This window comes from Glycine soja, chromosome 18, assembly GCF_004193775.1.
Source record: "Glycine soja cultivar W05 chromosome 18, ASM419377v2, whole genome shotgun sequence".
Classification (NCBI taxonomy): domain Eukaryota; kingdom Viridiplantae; phylum Streptophyta; class Magnoliopsida; order Fabales; family Fabaceae; genus Glycine; species Glycine soja.
Genome location: NC_041019.1, coordinates 44,400,810 through 44,424,071, shown reverse-complemented (window position 1 = coordinate 44,424,071; position 23,262 = coordinate 44,400,810). Strand labels below are relative to the sequence as shown.

Sequence of the window (23,262 nt, the reverse complement as noted above, 5' to 3'; positions counted from 1 at the left end):
TTTAAATTAATTGAATTAATTATTAATATAAAATTAATTTCACATTTTCAATACATATTTGAATTAATCCTTTTTTTATCATTTAATTTATTTGTTTCTTTAATTATTATTTATTCATTAATTTAAACTTAAATCGTTTTAAATTTATGATAATAATAATTACATTTGATTTCTCTTGCTATCAATTTCTTTCAATTATTTACTTTAGAAAATTAGAAAGGGAAAATTTGTTTAAATTCAATTTAAAAAGAATAAAATAAAATTGTATATTTATCTCAAATTGATTATCAATTCTAAATTATAGGTTCATTCTAAATTTTAATCCATACAAAAATTCTAGTAAATCATTTTGAATTAACAACATGAATAATAAATAAATAAATAATATTAAAATAAATTATTATTTTAATATTTAAATAATTTCAATGGACATTTGATATTTAGGTTGAAAGTAATGGTCCATTTTAAATTTAAAATCACATTAACTAATTTAACTATCTAATTTCAAATAATTTTATATAAATAAAATTCTTACTCTCGTATAATTTATATTTTACAGAAATATTTATTCAAAATAGAAACAATATATTTACGGATTTTATTTTTGTGCAACGATAACCTTTATTGAAAATCCAATAAAAAATTAATATTCAAAATTTAAATGACCTCAACAATCTGTAGCTATTTAAAACATATTAATTGAGAAAATTTGATTACCAAAAATATAATCATTATAATAAATATAATTATGATTTGGAGTCAAACCTAATATATACAAAACACCACGTATTAATACATATTATCTGAAGCTCTTTTCATATGACACGTGTACTCCAAAGCTTGCAAGCTTATCTTGAAGTATCACATGGATTTAGTGTTTGGATAGAGAATTTTAACGGAGGAAAGTAATTTATCAGAGAAATTTCGGTATTTTAGAATTCATTGTTTGGATGTTTTTTTATGAAGAATTTAAAATTTTAAAATTTTAAAGCAGAATTTTAAATAACTGAAATTTTGGAATTTTAATTTTCTTCTAAAAGGTGAGAAATTAAAATTCTTTTCTTACACTCTTCTTCAAGAAACACCGTCTGAGTTCCTAAAATATCAAATGTGAGCATAGAAAAACACGTCTAACTAGCACACCAACCATATCTCTTTTTTATCCTCATAATTTTAATTTTTTTTATTCAAACACAAAATTTTGAAATAAAAGAACTTTAATTGAAGTATTTAAAATTCTTAAAATTTTAAATTTCTCAAAATTTTAAATTTCTCCATCCAAACACACTCGTAAGGAATTCTCAAATTTATAATTATACATGCATTTTGTTTTTCAAACGGTAGTAAAGAGGTTTTTTATTTAATGTGTTACAATACCAACCCATTCTTAACAGCTTCTAATTTACTATTTTATTTAATAAAAAAATATTATTAATGGTAATCAATTTAACAAATTAATTATATTAACAGACATATGACCATATGATTGCATAAAATTAGGATATATGACATAATACTCCAAAATCTTCTAAAAACTATAATATATATATATATATATATATATATATATATATATATATATATATATATATATATATATATCAAATAGTCACAATTCCTTCATAATCACTGCTAGATATACATTTGGTTCTTAGCATATTTATTCCAACTCAAGCAACTAACTTTTGAACGTGTAGACATCTCCACAACAGGACAATGAGGATTTGTAAGGTCATTCACAATCTTGGAAGTTAATAACACAAATTTAAAATTTAAAGATAAAGAATCAAAATAAATATTATATTAAGATAAAATAAAAAAAATTAATAGAAAGATGGAGAAGCAAAATTATATTTTAATCTTAAAAATAGGGACAAACCAAAAATAAAACGAATAAATGTAATCAACAATAAAATAAAGAGGAGTTGGGCGATTTAAATCAAATCTTACTATTTCTAGTAGGTCATCCAGTGTCAAATCACAATCATTGCCATTATGTGGTGGTTTCTAATGAAACCAATTCTTAAGTGATAAATATTGTGAATTATACTTGGTTATATATTTCCCTCCCTTAATATTTAATGGAGTGCAAGTAAAAAAAATAAAATAATGGAGCGAGGATAAAAAATGACTCATGTAGAGAGAATGAAGACATTTTAAGCGACAAACTAAGCTAGCATAGGACAATTTGGAGGAAATATCTTAATGAAATAGAAAGACCTATGTCGTTGTACGTAAAGGATAAGCATAATGGGTGTAATTACCTGCAAAACAAAAATATAATATATGCAGTGTAGCAGGTGTGCGTCTTTTCTAATTCGTCCAATACTTACTGAATAGAATAAGGTAACGCAAATATTGGTCTTAACTGCCGCAGGAAGCAAACAGATTGAATTATATTATTATTTCTCTGCTAAAAAAATTTAATTATATAAATTGTCGTGATTTGGTAATTAATCAATTATTTTTTAATGAAGAAACTTGCGTGTGTTTTCCGCACTGAGAACCTTTTAATTTCAGATAAATCACATTGTATACAAATTTGAAAATTTTAAATTATAAGTAGACAAAAGGACAATTAGTTATAGTGAAAAAATATTCCGTATTGTAACTTTTTTTTTATCAGCCACAGAAATATATGTATGGTATAATGAAGATTCCAAACCATCAAAATACAAAATTTTAAGATGAAACACAAATAAATTGATAAAAACACTACAAAGGAAATAATAAAATACATGAAAAAAATGGGATTTAAATAAACATGTTAAATATCACAAACAAGATTACATATCAAGTAGAAACTTAAACCCTGTTAAAAGTACCATCCTACAAACATATGTATTCAACTAAAAAGTTATAACGAATAACAAATATCTCACTCATGAGAAATTTCTCAATACAAGTAATCATACACATAGTTGTTCATTTCTATTGGACTTGAATTAGTTACAATTCTTCATAAGATCTCCTTTATACATTGTGTGGGTGCCACTTTTTTCAATAATGGATGTGACGCATGGATGGACATAGAATGACCTGAGACGTGTCTTAAACATACTAATTTTTAATGATGATTAAATTAATAAGTTGGTTTGTCTGGTTTAAGGATTCTTAATTTATTTTTTAGTCTATATAATATGAAAGTGATTTTTTTAGTTTCTATAATTTATATTTTAATTCTCTTTTAGTCCTTATAGTTTAAAAGTATTTTTTTAATCCTTATAATTTATATTTTAATTCTGTTTTAGTCCCTATAATTTAAAAGTGATATTTTTAGTCCCTGTAATTTGTATTATAATTACCTTTTAGTCCTTATTACAAAAGAATATAAAAATAATTAGTTATAAATTAATTATAAATTATAAATTATTTTTATTACAAATTATCTTACAATAAATTAGTTACCAATTGCTTGCTAATATTTTTGTAGTTAATTGTAATTGATAATATTACTCATATTTTGAAGGTAAGGACTAAAATGAAATTAAAATATAAAGTATAGGAACTAAAAAGACCACTTTCAAACTATAAGGACTAAAAGAGAATTAAAATACAAATTATAAGGACTAAAAAACCACTTTCAAAACTATAGGGACTAAAAGAGAATTAAAATGTAAACTATAGGAACTAAAAAAACCACTTTCAAACTATAGGGATAAAAAAGGTAAGAATTGTGAAATTATAGGAACCAAATAAGTTAATGAATTATTCGCTTAGTGTTAAATCCCCATGATTTAAGAGGTTCTTCCCGAAGGAATGAATATCAAAAGTCAAATAAAGAGAAGAGAGAACTCATGGAGAAGAGAAATGAAGTGATTTTCTATGTAAACTGAGTCTAAAAGGTGGTATTTATAGACTAGGGAAGGTGCAACAAAACAATAAAGAAATTTAAAAAATGGTAATTAAAACATTTTAATGATAAAATAATAAATAATTAAAAAAGAAATAAAATAAACAAATAGAAATTACGAAAATTTTGTAATTGATCATATTAGATTTGTTCGATATTTTGATATCACTCAAAACCTTGCTACTAAAAGGTCTTAAATGGTATTTTGATAAATTATAAAAATTATTTTCCCATCAAACAATAACAATACTATAACTGGACATATCATGAAGACCCCATATACCCTATTGGGCAAAGAATTCACTACTATAAAAAAGCTTTTCTAAGACGATCAAATATAGGATATGACGGTTTTGAACCGTCGTAGAATCTCATGTCGTCGAAACTTAAAACTTTCAACAACGGGTCCAAAAACACCGTCTTTGAAAGTTAGCACCGTCTTTGAAAGTTTGTATTCTAAGACGGTGTTGAGGTAAGCACCATCTTAGAAGGCTTACTTTCAAAGACGGTACTTACGTAAGCACCGTCTTTGAAAGTAAGCCTTCTATGGCTATACATTCTGATTTGGCTTCATTAGAGAAGAAATCTAGCAATGGTGTGAATGAGTTGTTGACTTTTAATGCTAAGAACATGCAAAGAAACATGAAAATTATATATTACAGGTTTGGTTTGCCTGCTGGTTATTAATACTATTTTTTAATTTTTATTATATAAATATAGCTTGAAACATTATATTTGGACCATGGAACAAAAGTTTTTTTTGGTAGTTTTTGTATGGATGAAATTGTTTGATTCTATCTTCTTCAAATAGTCATCTGAGTCCATGGTATTAGATGTTAATCACTCTTACTGAAAGGAGAAAAAAGGGTGGGAGTGGGGGTGGGGGGATGAAAACAAACTCCTGTATAATGTTGTCTAAGGCTTACAATTGAATCTTAATTTCTTTGTCTCTTTTGCAGCCGAACATTTTTATCTATAATTGGTGGAGTTGTTGTTGGTATTTTGGGATTTGTAGGCTTGAAAGGATTTGTGTTTTATTTACTTCTCATGGCATTTACTTCACTTGGCCTCGTGGCCAAAGCAAAGTTTTACAGGCTTGAATTATGGTTACTTGCAACTTTGTTTTCAATTTTATAGCTGCTGTAGTCGTTTCCCCGATCTGTGCATTTGCATTGTTTAACTTTAGCAGATTATTGGGAAAATGGAGTTTAAACATTCTAAGAGACCGCTAATAGGTGATGGAGATCAATTTCAGAAGGCTTTGGACGTTTTAATTCAAATGAGAAGTAAGTGGTTAAGTAGAAGGATTATGTCATCAAATTAATGTTTACTTTAGATTCTTTCTCAACCAATTTCCTATTATGCCTAAATTCATCACTATTAGAAAATATGCTTTCTACATCGGTTATTTATGACTTTCAACATCAGTTTTTAACCGATGTTGAAAATGCTGATGTTGAATGTATTATCATTAACATCGGTTTTAAAAAACCGATGTTAACGTTAAATTTACAACATCGGTTATTTAAATAACCGACGTTGATAATAACAATTACGCCCAAAAAAATGTATTAATGTTGACAGTTAATATCGGTTTTTTGGAAAAACAGATGTTAATGTAACTTAACATTGGTTTTCTGTAGAAAACCGATGTTAACGTATGTGTTAATGTTGACAGTTAACATTGATTTTTTGAAAAAATCGATGTTAACATATGTGTTAATGTTGATAGTTAACATCAGTTTTTTTGGAAAAACCGATGTTAATGTACGTTAACATCGGTTTTCTACAAATAACTGATGTTATTTTCAGGAATTTTTTTTAAATACTCTCTTTATTTTTACAAAAAAAAACCAAAATTTAACCTATAAATTTAAAATCAGCCCACACAACATATATGATTTGGATTCTGCTTTCAAATAGGTTTTAGCATAAAACTAGCTAGTAAACTATTAATTGTAAAAAAATCAATTGATAACTATGAATAACTATCAACAAAGGTTATTCAATGTTAAAGTGAAACAACAATTGTAAAAAATGTAATGCAAAGTACGGTAAACTAATTAAGTAATCAAAAGTTACATAGTTCCCTAACATCCTATGTTTGATTTCTAACTTTTAGATGATATTGTGCCCACTGGATGCGAAACGCCTTGAATCTCCCTGCTTCCAATGGTCTAACATCATTAAAATACTGCATGATCAAATAAAAGATAAATTAATAATGTAATAACAATGATAAGAAAATCAACTTTGTTTGAAATAAACAATTACGGCCGTTTCCCAATTATTCCTGAAAGTTCCTGAGATTATCGTGGACATCCAGTGCATGACATAATAGCCGCACTTAGTGCTTCCTTTTTGTCTATTATACTAAATACATAATGAAATTTGGATATTAATTAAATGTTAACTATAATTAGTGTGCACACACATAAGCAGTATATATAAGTAGAAGTTTTATTTAAATCACGTACCTTTACAACAATCCACCTAGTAGCAGCCTTGGATTTAGGTTGTGGAGTATCATAAAGTCCTTTCAAAGTATTGTTGAATACGAGGAATATTAAAATATTGATGTTTTTGAGTTATGCTAATGCAAATGTATTGAAAACAATACTGACCTGTTAATTATTCCCTTAAGGTAGTTGTCTAGCCTATTATGTAAAGAACCAAACCAGACAACTAGGTTTTCCTTAGGCAAAATGACAACCATTTGCCAGTGTCTGTTGCAGTGGAGGCAAATATTGGTTATTGTAGTAGTATAGATTATTTAAATTCAGTTGTTGTGTTTGACTTACCCATTCAGGTAGGCTCCAAGGTAGACATCGTGTTTTGAACTCTGCATCCAACTCTTGATGTAACTTTCCGATTCAAATTGCGATTGTCCAGATCTCTGAATGGACTGTGGCTCGAGGAATCCATACATATCAGAATTCCCTGCTCGTATACTTGCTCAGATCTCTGATATGACTTGTTTATGTACTATGTCAGTAGTATATTATTCTAATTCATATTGATTTATGTAGTCATTTGGACAAAGGGATCATTCAACATTAGGGTTTACTTGCTTATTATCCATAATAGAATATATCTAATACATGATGTTTCTACTAATAATATAGCTTATCAGTCACACTAAAAGAATAGAATAACATTGCTAGTTACCTCAAACTTGAAGAGTGCAATTGATGAATGGACAACCCAAAAGAAAGCAAACCACCAAGGTAGAGGTACTCCCTACGCCTTGCAACTAAATCTGCCGCAGAGAAGCAACCAAAAGCCAAAGAAGAGAAAATAAATATTAGAACTTGGCATATACAACTTAATGTCTATGGTTAACTTTCTGATTTAATGTCTATGGTTAACTTGGTAACTATCATAATTAAGTGAGTGTGCAGTTGAGTCTTTGAAACAAACTCAATCACTTTGAGTTTGGTCCTCAAAAAACTGAACCTAGTAGGAGACAGGGGTTTAGTCAAAGCATATGCCCATTGGTCAATGATAGGAATATAATGTACGATAAGCTGTTTAGCCAAAAAAATTTCCCTAAGCTATGCTGCAGAGAATTTTGAGTTCAACTGAGAGGTAATTTGCTGAATTAAAGGAATAGTACTGTCAGTAATTATAATGTCATCAACATACCCAAAGAGATATACAGGGCAAATTGACCAAACTGGGTTATTATAGAATAACAAAACTTGAAACTTTTGGAAAAATCGGTGGTTGAATCTTAAATCCTAATTTTGAGCTACTTAGAGGCATTTTTTTGGAAAAATGAGTTGATCAAAAGCCCTTTTGCCTGGGGATTCCTCCTTCAATTTCGAACGTTTTGACATATTATGGGCCTCAAACGGACATTTCTATCAAAAGTTACACCCATTTGAAGTGACCCTTGACAACAAACATCCATATAGGGTTAAATAAACATTGTACCAACTTTGGAGTACGGGGGTGATGAAAAATAGCCATATAGGGTTTAACATAACAAAGCTCATTTCAAGAAATTACAGAGAAGGAATTACTTGACTGAGAAACTATGAAACTATAGGGGTTCCTGTTCCTAAAATGCTGAAAGTGCAGTGTTGGTGTTGGTGTTGAATGCTGAAGTCGGACTCCAACGAACCCGAGCGATCACGAACCCCGACGACGACGATGGTGAGGAGGAGACGACAGTTACAGGTCTTCGCGGTGAGGGAGAAAGATGCTTTTGTTTTTGAGACTGAGCGCGCGGGGGGAAAGAACCTTTTGGGTTTTAATTTATCTATAATAAAGAAAACCGATGTTAACATCAACTGGTTAACATCGGTTTTTTAAAAGACCGATGTTAACCAGTTGATGTTAACATCAGTTTTTCAATAACCGATGTTAACTAGTTGATGTTAACATCGGTTTTTAAAAAACCGATGTTAACTATATTATGTTAACATCGATTTTGACAAAATCGATGTTAACTAACTCGACTTACTTAGAAAAATGCCATCGTGCTTTTCTTAACATCAGTTTTTTGAAATATCAATGTTAATCGTGCGATGTTAAATCTATATTTTGTAATAGTGCATAGAAAGGATGATATGGAGGCAGATCATATGCTCCTTTATTAGAGCATCACAGACACATGTATGGACATACACAAGTTTTGGATGTTGGGACACACAAATCAATTTCAAAATTTAGCTAACTACATTTCTTATCACATTAAAATGAAAATACCAACCAAAGGGTCTCGAGGAGAACAAACAGATACAGCTACAACTACAACAATATTGTGAGCATCCTGACCAAGAAATTTTATCTACAAGTTAACACCCAAATTAATGTCTATTATTATTGACAAATGATCAATATCTGCAGAACATTCAATAGAGAAGTGGAACCTTTGAATACTCTGTGATTGAGATGTAGAACACTAGAGTGAATTGAGGAAGAAAGCTATAGTGCAAATCATTGGCTGGGAAGCCCGTAAGGCCTAAATCAACATTGTAATTTCAATAATAATTATGTGAAGATAACTATGTGAAAAAACTAATATATATATATATATATATATATATATATATATATATATATATATATATATATATAGAGAGAGAGAGAGAGAGAGAGAGAGAGAGAATTAAGAATCACTCCCATTGCCAAGAAGTAGGTTACCAAAGTTTGCTAATAGCCCCAAAATAAAATGAAAAAACTAAAATAAGCATATATTGTTGCATATTATTTATCAGGAAAATTAAATGAAAAAACTAAAATCAACAAGTAGGCTACAAAACTTTTGTCTAAGCAATCGATGACCAAACAAATGCAGTTAAGAGTGAAATTTGATTAGCACAACATAACCAGTACAACATCACATGTAAGAGGAAAATGTAAAAACTTGTAAGCCAATAAAAAGAAGCTGTACAACACTAACAAAGACATTCAACTGAGTCTTACGGTACCATAGATGCATATGCATTGTATTAGAAGGTATGATGAAATAAATCAACCAATCCATGATTTTTTTTTTTGCTGTCCATACATCAAAACAAAAGACATGAGTGAGACAACAACACTTTTCCAACTCTATGTTCCAATCCAAATCATGGGATAGTAGAAAGGAATAATTGATTTATGAAGTATGCATATCCTTCGTTTCAATTGTATGGCATTCAGGTGTTTTACTCCAACTCATGGTAAGTTGTTTATATTATATGAGTGGTACGACTATAAGGAATATCATGAGATATGTTAAAAGGCCCTTGTGTCTGTGATTGATCTAAGTTGTATGACATTTATTGTAAGTGACATTAATCTAATTTATAAAAAGTTAAGAATGACTTCAATTTCATTCTCTAAAAAAACAAAACCAAATTATGAAATAAACCCAATAAATATAACTTCATTGGATGTTGTTGATGGAAGCTTGCTTGTGGGGCTTCTATGGAGGCTGGATCTTTGAGCTTCAATGGGGTCCTTTAATGGTGATTTTCCATCATGGAGATGCAGCGGAAGACAAAGGAAAAGAGGTGAGAGGAGGCACCATCCATTATGGAATAAGCCATGGAGGAAGGAGCTTCACCACCAAGATGAGCCTTGGATAAGAAGCTTGGAAGGAAGCTTCAATGGAGGAAAAGAAAGAGGGAGGGAAAGAAAGAGGGGGGAGCACGAAATTGAAGGAATAAAAGAGGGAGAGAAGTGGAACTTTGAAGTATGTCTCACAAGACTCTCATTCATCAAAGTTACAACAAGTGTTACACATGCTTCTATTTATAGACTAGGTAGCTTCCTTGAGAAGCTTTCTTGAGAAAACTTCCTTGAGAAGCTTCTTTGAGAAAACTTCCTTGAGAAGATAGAGCTTAGCTACACACACCCCTCTCATAACTAAGCTCACCTCCTTGAGAAGCTTCCTTAAGAAGATTCCTAAAGAAGCTTGAGCTTAACTACACATACCTCTCTAATAGCTAAGCTCACCTCCTTGAGATGAGAAGCTAGAGCTTAGCTACACACCCCCTATAATAGCTAAGCTCACCCCCATGACAAAAAACATGAAAATACAAAAAAAAAGTCCTTATTACAAAGACAACTCAAAATGCCCCGAAATACAAGGCTAAAACTCTATACTACTAGAATGGCCAAAATACAAGGCCTAGACGAAGGAATAACCTATTCTAATATTTACAAAGATAAGCGGGCTCATACTTAGCCCATGGGATCGAAATCTACCCTAAGGCTCATGAGAACCCTAGGGCCTTTCCTTGGATCTCTAGCCCAATCTACTTGGAGTCTTCTAGCCAATGCCCTTGCGGGGTAGGATTGCATCAGTTGTGGTAGTGCTTCGTTTGAGAGACATAGTGTATTTAATCCCCCTAATTGGATATGTAATTGTTGGCCAACATGGCAACATCAATCATGTATTGTTTTCTCTACCATCATGAATAATATACAAATCAAAAAGTAGACCTAGGGCCAAAAGACAAGCTACTGCAAGCTTTTGAAAGCAGATTTTCTGTTGGACCTTGTGGCCTCAATAATCTTAAGAGGGATAGGCTTAGAATGCAGAAGAAGCAATAACAATCAATTTAATAATGTTCTATAAACATGCAAGGCAAAATTGATTGCAATAACATAAATGAGATAAGGGAAGAGAGAATACAAACACAGTTTTATACTGGTTCGGCCACAACCCGTGCCTACATCCAGTACTCAAGCAACCCACTTGAGATTTCCACTATCTTTGTAAAATTCATTACAAAGTCTGAACCACACAGGGAAAACCCATCCCTTGTGTTCAGGAATCCTTTACAACAAGAGACTCACAGTCTCTTAACCAATCTCATTGAATAAGAAGAATGGAAGAAGAATTCTCTCTTCAAGAGAAAAATATTACAATAAAGATCATGTAGGAATCCTTATAGATTTTGCAAGTGTTTGGCCAAGGATTTCTTTTGAGAGAGCATTTGACAATGAAGTTCTTTTGGAATCTCTCTCATTGTCTTTTGAGAGGATAAGACATTTTTGCCAAGCAAAACTCTCTGTCTAAAATTCGTGCCCAAGTCACCTATTTATAGGCCTTTGATGACCATTCACAAATCTAATGAAAAGATGTGACTGTTGGCAGATTTTCTGAAAACTTTCCACTGGTAATCGATTACAATGTTTGTGTAATCGATTACACAGTTATAATTTGAAGGGTTATGACTTTTGAATTTGAATTTCCAAAGTTTCGTTGCTGGTAATCGATTACAGACATATGGTAATCGATTACATGTTGAAAATTCAAATTCAAAACCTTTTTCAACAACTATTTCTCAACCCTGTCTTCGGGTAATCGATTACACTTCCTGGTAATCGATTACCAGAGCCTTGCATGTCTTGAAAGCACTTTGTTTTAAGGCAAGGCTTGGTCTTTAGTGAATCTTGAAACAAGGCTTTGTTTGTTGAAGCAATCTTGAATTATTCTTGAAGCAAATGCTTATCATTTGAAGTAGCCTTGTTAGATTCTTCTTTGACATCATCAAAATCATGTATACATACATTCACATTTTCATCTCCAAAATTTAGTAAAGAATGTAAATAATAGGAAATAATTTCTTATCTCAGAATTTAAGAATTCGATTCAAAGCAACATTAAACTAATATATACTGCACAAGACTATAACAAATATAGAACTCTACTTATGCATTTTCCTTTCAGATCATAGATCACTTCAAACCTAACCTATGCAAACTATTTACCTAAGATGTTACATATATTTCCTATTTTGTATAGAAGCGTAATCATGGGTAGATATTCTACCTTCAATAATGCACAATGCTGAACCTCTCCTTGAGAATTTTCATAAAGCACTTTATAATTTGGGAACCACTTTACCTTAGCTCTTATCTTTGAAAAATATTAAATGTGAATTAAATTTAAATACCATACACACTAGATGACTTTTACAGCTCAATGTTCCTCTTCAAAGCTCAAACAAGTTAAATCAAATTACAATAATTAAGAACCAAATAAACATTATTCTCTTAGAAATAACAGTTTTTAATGATGTATTTATTTGATTGTTTTTGGTGAAATTCTTGTCCATACTTTGATAAAAATCCTGATAATAGTTATATTTTTTTTCTTCCAATTACTAAAGAAGTTAGAAGAATTTAAATGAATGATACAACACTAGAAGATCTCTACCAAGAGTAAGTTCGGCCTACCAAACCACATGAATTAACCAAAGATGGGGACCTTAACTACTCTTCTTGCATGTTCATAGTTGTTTTCATATTGTTTATATACTTATAATTATGTGAGATTGCACATTTTAGCACATATCCCTGTGTGAAATTGTCTTATATACTTATACTTATCGTTTATGTATATATCAATTGCATGTTCCTCAAATTTTTATCACACAATTGTAACTAGGTTCTGAAATACTACTAAACACTAAACTATAATGTTCATACTTTGATAAAAAAAAATCAAGAGTATGACCAAGAGGTTCAGCATGGGTAGAAAATACTACTAAATACTACCAAATACTTTGATAAAAGGATAAAGTATTCTTCCTACAATTTCACACAGGTTCAGCATTGTTCAGAAATACTACTAAATACAAGCCCATACATCATTCAAGGAGATAGCATGCACCAATGCCACTATGACCAAAAGTATAAGATAGTTTCGAAAATCAGAACACTTAGAAGAATCTAGATTATTCCAAATACACAGGGGAGTGTAATATCGAGATACTATTTGCTTGTCAAGGTCTATCTTCAGCAGAAAAGCAGTTCCATAAAAATTTAATTTACCATATACATTGCCTTTGCATCACTTCATTTCTCCTGCTTGCCTAAAAATAACAAAGAAATGCAAAATTATTGGAGGGTTGAGCAGAAAACAGACCCGAATTTGACTCCAAAACAATTCGAATAAAAAAAAACCAACTTCATGAACATCAAATTTTAATAATTTCTTCAAAATCACAAAAAATAGTTGTTTGCTTGTTTGTCTGTTTTCAATAAAAGAATGAAAAGGGAAAATAGCTACAAATGTCAAAGAGGGACAAAAAAGAAAGCTTACAACAAAACAAGGGTTCAGTTTGGGCAAACACGGAAAGAGGTGACCTAAGTCATGAGAGGCTAGGGGTGCACCGCCGCAGAAGGGGTGACCTGAGTCACGATGACCACCGTAAGTCGGGGTGAGCTGATAGAAGATGATGAAGGAGTGACGATGACTGAGGAAGGGAAAGTTGAGTGACGATGCGAACTGAGTGATAAAGGGGTCAATTGACTCTTGTTCGAGTCTTAACGTAGCTAAGGTGCACAACTTAGTCTTTTGAGGTCACCATAGTGTTGTTCAAGTCACGTGACTATAATGCCGCGCCAACCACGATGGTGTTCACCAAAGCAATGTTGTTGAAGTAATGTTTCTGCAATTCAAAGACGGATTTGTACATCATCGTCTTCATTTTCTAACTTTATAATTACGAAATTTCCACCGCTTATTATACCACATCGGTTTAGGAGGACCGATGTGGTTAGTGTGTCGTAAAAACTAATTTTTTTAGTAGTGATTCCGAACAGCACGTTCGATGGATCTCTCAATAGAGGATATTTTAGTCATATTTCTTCATTTGAGTCAGTACTACACTATCTCCACCTCACATCTTGTGTAAGAAATTTAAGGACCCACACGAATAATTTTCTAAGTTGTTGCTGCATTTCTTCCTTTCTTAAAGAAAATGCAGGAAAAACGGGAACTTGGAGTATTCATACTAATGCCTTATTGACTATGGTGGAAGCCAACCACAAAATATCATACAATAAAAAAAGACTATACTACGAGACATTCAAGGTAGAGTACCAACCACTTCCCCTTCCTCACACACTCTCTTCTCTAAGACATCTATCTCATGCTCCTTCCATATTAGACTCATGTAGCTTTCAATTCCCATCCAAAACCCCACAATTTCCTTCTCTAATTCATTTCCTTTTCCTGATTCAAGGTGGGCATACTCTCATAATGGAGGAGGGTCATTGTTGGATCAAGACTAAGAGAAAATACTCTATGAACTCTAGTATTGATTCACCTACTAATTACCCCTCCTCCTATGATGACTACTCATGGGAAGAACAAGCCTTTGCAAAAGATGCAGCTTGGTCTGGTTGCATATGGCCACCACGATCATATTCTTGTAGGTTTTGCAGAAAGGAATTTAGGTCAGCACAGGCTTTAGGTGGCCATATGAATGTTCATAGAAGAGATAGAGCAAGACTGAAGCAGCCATATAGCCCTGATCAGAATGAAATCCTCAGTGATGGTCTTGAGAAAACCACTCAACAGCAGAGTTCAGTTCAGATTTCTTTTACTTCTTTGGGTTACTTATACCCATCTTCTCTTGATGGATTGGCTCCTAACACTAGCCCTAATTCTGATCCTTATTCTCATGCTCCTGCTTCACCTTCCAAGTTTTTAGCCTCATCAATCAACAAGAGAGGAAGAGAGAAACCCCAGATTCCACTTTACAAAGGATGTCTTGAGTCTTCTCCTGATCTTCCTTCCAAATCCATGTCAAATTTAACTGAAGACTTCAGATTTTGTTCACGTAGGCTCGATCCTGAAGCTGGTGTTGAGAAAATGTTGAAGGGATTGGATTCTGGGTGTAGGAGTACTGAGAGAGATGATGCTAAAACTGATGTGGCTGTGATCTTAAACCTGTTTATGAATCAACCTCACCCACCTGTGAAGTTTGAGACTAAGGAGAAATATACAAGTTTCAAGAAGGGGAAAGCAGATGCTTCATCCATTCCATTCTTCCCCAAATCATGCTCAGCTGATAGGCATCATATGCAGTCACAGATGTATGAATTTAGCCCTAGTTCCATAGAAGAACTAGATCTGGAGCTAAGGCTTGGTTATAGGTCCAAGGTATAGTAAGTAGTAACAGATACGAAGCACCGATATTGTTTATAAATATAATTTTACTCTTATGGTTTTCCTCTTGTTCCTTGTTTATTTCTTTCGATACCATGCAAGGAAGATTTTCACGTTTGATTGGATGTGTGATAATACCAATATATGCCAATCACAGACAACCTATAGCTCATCATGGAGTGCAATTATAATTAATGTCTCAATCGATTTTACTAGGATCATTTAATAAAAAGCATATATAAGATATACTACGGTTCTATCTTTTTTAGTAGGAACGTTTCAAGACATTTATTTAGGATACATGTAAATTGTACAACATATATTCTAGTGCGATGTATAGCATATCATATGAGAAATTTTATGACTAGATAACGAGCTTATATTGCACCCTATAGTTTAATTTTGTTTCTTTGTATTAATGCCATATAGAAAATCTTTCTTGTGCTACAAATCCAGTCATAAAGATGAGTTCTATTCACATTTTAATTGACAGAACTTATGCAAACAGGTTTTCTAAATCTGGTACAGAACTTAAAATGGTCTAGCAGTTTAGTTTAATAGTTCATTTTGGAAAAATGATTCTTGGACAACCTTTGGTTGTATATACATCTTGAGAGAGATAGGAAGAGAGAAGAAATAAATAATGGATAAGATTGATAATATAGTATGACAAAAAAAGAGAGATAAAAAAATGAAAGATATTGATGAGGTGTTTGTATATAATGCATGTCCAAATATCTTCACTCTTCATTTTGCTTGCGGAAAACTGGAGTTGAAATTGAAGTCTCAACTTCGAGATTTCATGTCAATGGTTGTTTTGAAAATTTGAAAGATATTGATATGTTATTTATGGGAATTTTCTTGTATATGTTGCTGGAAAAAGCTTTCCATGCATGAACATATTTACCATTGATGCATGTTTCTATTGATTATATGGGTCCCTTACTTCTATATCCTAAGGTGGATAGGTTTCCTAGGGGAAGAAACATGGAGCATAAAGGAATTTATCATATAATCAGTGTAAAATTTCGAGTTTGAGTATTGAGACTAGTGCATGCATGTGGCGTTTAAGGGGTGAAGGATCCTACTAAGAACAGCATGGAATATTGCGAGCCCGTGTTCCTATATTCAGTACCTCACTGACAGATCACTAAAGTCACCCATATATAAAACACCATGTTTGAGCGTTTCAAAGCCACATTAAGTCAGATACATCCCAACATTGATTCCCTTTTACTTTATAATATTATTGTCATCTTCATCAGATTTGTTGCAGTTAATTAGTATCCCTTAACGCATAAAACCATTTGCTTGCATTCTCTGTCACCTTTTTTCTTTTCCTAAGTCTCTTCTAAATCCCTCCAAAGTTTTGCCACCTACTCCAGAATCAATCTATTTAAAAAATTGGCTGATATTATGCTTTTTCTTTTTTATATTCACAAGGAGAATATTATCCCAACAAGACTCATTGGACCTAGCAAAGCAATTTTTGTTTCTTCTGTATGCATGAGTTAGGTACACACACTTAATGACAAGCTCCCTAAATTATAATGTGTGTGAACTCCAACTTCCCTATGAATTAACCCTAGCTAGTCAAGTCTGCTGCATGAGTCGATGCAGGATGCGAGGAGATCGTAATGAGTACTTCTTTCTGATTGATACCTTTAATGGGAATTTCATGGAGAACCCCTTGACTTGAATGGTTTCTTTTGTTTTTACCTAAAAAAAGTCAATTAAATACCACTTTATTTATACATACAAAGAGGAACTAATTACTTCAAGAATAATTTTGATAAGGATGAAAATAATATTTTTTAGTTACGTCCAGAAAAACACACACCTATTCAGCATAATTGATAAATGATTAAATTTTTTAATTATATTTGCATGGGTTCATGCATGCACGTACATATTTTTTTTTAATATATGTATATATAGCTTTAACGATTGAACTACTAATATTTCATGCTCTTTGTTCACATTTTCATTTATTTTTATCTTATCTTTCCTTCTATCACATTTTATCACAACTTTTCAATCCAATTCATTCACATAAGTTTAAATGGGGTGTAACTCCAAGAGTGTAAAACGTTCTCGTTATCCTCAAATCTGACTTATTGACACTTTTTTTTTAATTACAAAAAAAGAAGAAATTAAAAACCTTAAAGATAACTAATACAAGCTAATTGTCAGTTCGTAAATTCCAAACAAAACTAGGCGCAACCTCAAACACCTTACTATTATTCTGCAACTCCAAACCATGTTTTGCTAGAATGTCTGCTAATTCACTAGCCTCACACAACCCATTCATATGCCCTTGGTACGTATGAATCAGATGAATACCTTTATCTAGGTTAAAGCACGGATGCGAAAGAACAACCTTTTATTAGGAGACTCACGGTAGCTTTAGAGTCAGAATAAACTCTTATTCTATGAAATACTCTCCCCCAAGCCAAACCTCAGCTCATATAAAATACTCCACAACTCCCCCTAACTTTTATTGGCACATGTTTGTCTCAATTATAGTGCTTGTTTTTATTAATTTTCTGTTGACATTTTAGTTTAGGTGCTCTCCAAGCTACTGTTTTCTTTATTTAACTCATTTTGAATTATAAGACATAAATTATAAGAAATATAATTAATCTATTTATATAAAATATTATCTCCTTCTAATTTTATGATAATGTATAAAATATTTAAAAATTACAAAAAGATAAAGATGTAAACAAAATGATGTATACTAATTAATGTTGTCTTGAATTTTTTAAAAAGATACATAAATAGTATATCTTAATCTCTACATAACTTGATGATATATTTATAATATATTTTAATTTTACTTTCATACTTTAATTCTATAACATGATAGTGTATAATGTTGAAAATTGTATTTTTTTTTCAATAAACTTGGTAGCTACCCAACTTGTACATTATCCCATCTTAATCAAATTGGGTTTGCGTTCAAAGATTGAATAGTCATCTTAGTCCCTACAATTATATAACATTGTTACATTAGTTTCTAAAACTAAAACAAATCAAATAAGTTTCTAAAAATGTAATATATCAATCACATTAGTCCAAAATTAAAAAATCGCAACTTAGAAACTAAAATATTAACATCTGTTAATAATAGATCAGTTTGTTCATATTTATTTATTGAAAAAATACTTAAGAAACATTTTATTTTTTAGTATATTTTTTAAACTACTTCTGCTTTAAAAAAATAATTGTTTACTTATTGTAAGAAACAAATTCTATTAGATTATTAAAAATCACTTGCTTAAAAAAATACTTTTTTAAAATTATTTTTTTTAGTTTAAACAAACTACACGTATGACTTAACTATTTATTGTTATCTTAATCCTTAAAAATAGGTTAATATTATCGCTCAATCAAATACTAGTACTTTTAAATTTTAGATTAAAATAGTGAAAAATTACACTTTTTGAGTTTGTTTTTTTAATTATTATTTTTAATTTTCTTACTTTTAGATACTAATATGACAGTTATATACATTTTCAAAGAACTGGATGATGTTTAAAGAAACAAACATGAATTGTTATATTTTATACATTTCGTTTTCCATTTATATTTAAAGACTTGATACATTTTTCTGTTGCTAATTTATACAAAACAATATAATATGTACATCATGACCCATTTTCTGTTAATTATTGAATGAAATTTTGATGTGGAGACTTAATTTAAATTATTGATGAACTATAAGAATAAAATATAAGTAGTTAAAATTAATAGAACTAATAAACTTACCAGTAAGCTAAAATATAAGGATTCAAAATGTAATTAAACCTTTATAATCCTTATTATAAAATATCAAATTATTTGATAGGACATGAAAGGAGGAAGAAACGAAAATTTTTTTAGCGTAAAATAAAATGGAATAAAAATGTATGTGTAAACTCAATCTCCAGGGGGCAGTTCTTTGTGGAATAAATATTTTCTATAAACTAAAATTAGTGTCTACATAAATTAAAATAAATTTTTGGCAGAAAAAAATGAGATAAAATTTTAGCTTATATATAAACTAATTTTAACTAGTGGGAGATGTTTATTTAATTTTTATTTCTTTTCATTTTATTCCCTTTAAATGCTTATATGGAGAACCTTATTCAAATAAAATCTTATTTTTTTCCTGAAATTATCTTTATAACTAAACTACCTTTGAATATGAAAAAAATTAAGGATTGACTATTGATTACGTGTTAAAGTTATTTCATTACACTCAGATGAGTATTTCCAAAATGATGAATAGAATTACCAAGAAACGTTTTGTCTGTAGTACTATTGCAACACCGAAAATCATTATAACAAAAGACAAAACGTGGACAGGTTTCTTTAAATTTTTTAAAAAATAAATTTAAAATAAATATTTTATATAAACGTTTTTGTAAGAAACAGATAAAATTTATTTTTTAAAATAAGTCAATTTTTTTTTAAAGTATAAGTAGTTTAGACAAACATACGTAAAAAAAAAACTTATTTTATTAATATAAACGCTTATTTCAATAAATAAGCTTCAACGAATTTATCTTATATTTGATGTGGATTACAGTTATTAAGTTGTTTGCGTCAAGTAAACTAAATTCGTTAACTTTAATAGCAACCACGGGATCAATGTAATACGCTGTTAACTAACTTCAATATGTAGTTTACCAGAATGAGTGGTAAGAATATCAAACTAACGAAAATGATAGAAAATGACGAGAGAACTTCATCGATCCATTGGTATTATTATATTGTATAATTTGATAATCCGATGGAGCTCACAGAATGATAATTTCATCAAAGTTATTTCGTTCATATATATCTTATGGCATAGCAAGTCAAAATTTCACAATATTTTAGTTCTAAATTTGCTTTCATTACAAAAATTCAATCAAATACAGAAGACAATTTAAAGGGAAAGATAACACATATATAACCTATTGTGTTTAATTCTGATATCATAACTTGCTTTTCAGTCGTTCTTTTCGTTAATAAATTCTTTTTAAAAATTGAAGAAAAAAAATAACTTTTATTACAAACTCTTGGGATTTTTTTTGGTCATTCTTTTTTTGTTTTTGAGTATGATCTGCAGATTTGAGGAAATTCGGGAAACAATTGTGGCATTATTATTTCAAAGAATACAATAAAAAAATGTAACATAGGAAATATATATAGATCATTACTCATTGGAAAACAAGTTCTATACATTGGGAGCAGCAGAAATGAAACAAAAGTAGAGGTTCAGGCAAGAGGCAGATAATATGATTAGCGGCAAACAAAAATTAGAAAGGAAACAAAAATGATGGATCGAATAGTTTGTTAGGTTTAACTTAATATTATTTTAAATTTAGTTAAAATGTTACATTATCATCTAATAAATCATCATATAATTAAGGATTATCATATATATAGTTTGTTGACTTTTATATTTTAGATAATTTCTAATTGATTATCAATATAAAAGTTTTATTATTATGTGTGTGCTAACTTAATATTATAATAAATATTGTATTAACTTAATCATTTGTGTGTTAACTTAATTAAAAATAATGTATTAACAATGAAAAACTCATTACATTATCATCTAATTATGGACTGTTTATTTACGAGTCTCAAAAGAAAAAAAAAACATTGTATTATAAAAAATAAAAAAATTAAGAAATATGGATTCTCATGCTTCCCCAATACACAATTGCAAGACAAGACCTCGGCACATAATTTATCTAACTATCCAACAAAAGATATATGTTTCTTTTTTATAATGACTAAGGGGAAGAAGAAGGATATGAATAAGAGAAATATGTTTGAAATATCCACCGCGAATTCTGATGACAATCTATATGTTTGGATCACTGACAAAGATTGATTCATGAAATCATATCCAAAAAAAAGTTTTATGTTTTTATATTTTACAAGTAAAAAGGATTATAAACTATTAGACCGGATACCGAGTACCTATTCGGTTCCAATAGATACCAAACTGACATGTCAAATAGGTATTAGGCCAAGGTAATCGAATATCATTTGAACCTATGCGTGACAATAATTGCAATTACTATTAATCGCAAGATTAGGCCACTTAATCTTGCTTAGAGGATAAATTACCATCTACACACAAGCCCAAGCTCTAGAGCCTAATAAGGTTAGCATAAAAAGGGCAAGACCCCCCAGGTAAAAACCATTGTTCATTGAATGAACATTTATTATCCGCATTTACTGCTCTAAGTCAAACCCTTACTTGAGCGTTGAAGTACCTTTTGCAAATATCCCCCTTGGATCACACCACTTGAATAAAGTGAAGAAGAAAGAGGAACAACAAGGACCCTTCGACACAAGGAGTAGTACTCGGTCATATTGTGACAAGAACATTTTTTACACCCACCATGGGGACGTGTAATATAGTCTCTGGCCCTAAGAATTATGGCAATTACACAAACTGGAACAAACACATGAGCATCCAAACAAATAAGGAACCAACAACATGAAGAAGTGCACATGGAGGACTAGATTGACTTATCCTCAATGGTGAGGAGACTACAAGCGCAAGTATCGGATATACACCAACACCATGCCGAAGAAGTCGTGGCCATTCAACAAGAGAATGCATAGCTATGAGAAGGTAATTGGTCTTGACGACCTAGAAATGAAACACCCGTTAGGGCAAAGAGAGAGTCAACGACCTCTGAGATGCCAAAGGCCACCAATGTTAGTGATCGGCAAGACACACACCCCGAATCAATAACACGTTAGGCTGCAGTTACAGTAGTTTGAGAATCCTTTCAACTTGAAGAGTTTGACTATCGAAAAGTATGATGGTACAAGCGACCTAGATGAATACCTTGACGTTTATATCACTCAAGTCGGCATGTACACTATTGATGATGTTGTTTTATGTCGGGTTTTCCCTACATCCTTGAAAGGATAGACCTACATTGGTTCACCCAACTACCTCCTAATACCAATAGACTCCTTTGATATATTGGCAGCTCAATTCAAAACCCAATTCGCAACTAGCCAACCTCATCACCTAACATCAGAAAGTTTAATCAACGTACGATAGGAGAAGAAAGAACCACTTCAGACTTTCATGGAACATTTTGGAAAGATAGCTTTGAATATCTGAAGCCTAGACCCAACAGTTGCCATGCACCACTTGACAACGGCACTTAGGTAGGGACCCTTTGTGAATAGCTTATGCAAGAAGCTAAGAACATGCAGATAGAAGAACTGGCTAAATATAGGAACCAAGTTCGAGTCGAGGCTACGTCAACCAAGAAGGAGGTCAACAAGCCCAACTTTAACAAGACTAAGGAGGAAGAACAAAGGGATCAGCCACCCCGAGAACCTTATTACACCTATTACACCTCCCCTCAAGTGCAAGCATATCTCATATCTTATATCAAGCCTTGGCTATTGAAATCCTAGTCATTCCAAAAATAGTTAGCACTCTTCCCAAGGCCAATTTCTCCAAATGTTGTCAATATCACCATAACCAAGGACATTCAACTGAAGAGTGCAACATTTTGAATGGATCAAACGTGAAAAGCGCTAATCTTTGGCATCATAAAACTTCATATCATATATGCTTCTACAACAATAACTATAGGTAAGACTAGGACAAAGGAAGAGATAGGGATCACAATCACCACTCTTAGACTGAAAGTAGAGAAGTCGAAGCCGATTTAGGCAGAGGGAGGAAAAATCCCTTGATCAACCAATATGTGTCATCAACATCATTGTAGGAGGATTCACTGAAGGAGGGACAATGGCCTTGGCCCGAAAAAGGCACTTACAATAGGTCCGGTCAGTAGGTTTCCCTACACAAAGCTCCAAACGTTCATGTATTACCTTTATTTCGATTGACTTCAAAGTAATAGACCCAGATCAGGATGATCCGATTGGGATAAGCATAGAAATCACCAACTGTATAGTGAGAGAAACACTTATTGACCAAGGGAGTTCAGGTGACATCCCATTCTAGAACACTTTTAAGCACTTA

At 31.2% G+C, this 23,262-nt stretch overlaps 1 protein-coding gene across 1 annotated transcript; it reads left to right on the top strand.

Annotated features, from left to right (window-relative positions):
• The first annotated feature begins 14,028 nt into the window (after positions 1-14,028).
• Positions 14,029-15,320, top strand: LOC114396020 (zinc finger protein 10-like). Its single transcript, XM_028357921.1, has one exon. It carries the CDS (start codon positions 14,115-14,117, stop codon positions 15,255-15,257), a length of 1,143 nt encoding a protein of 380 aa, XP_028213722.1. The 5' UTR covers positions 14,029-14,114; the 3' UTR covers positions 15,258-15,320.
• Positions 15,321-23,262: the final 7,942 nt, after the last annotated feature.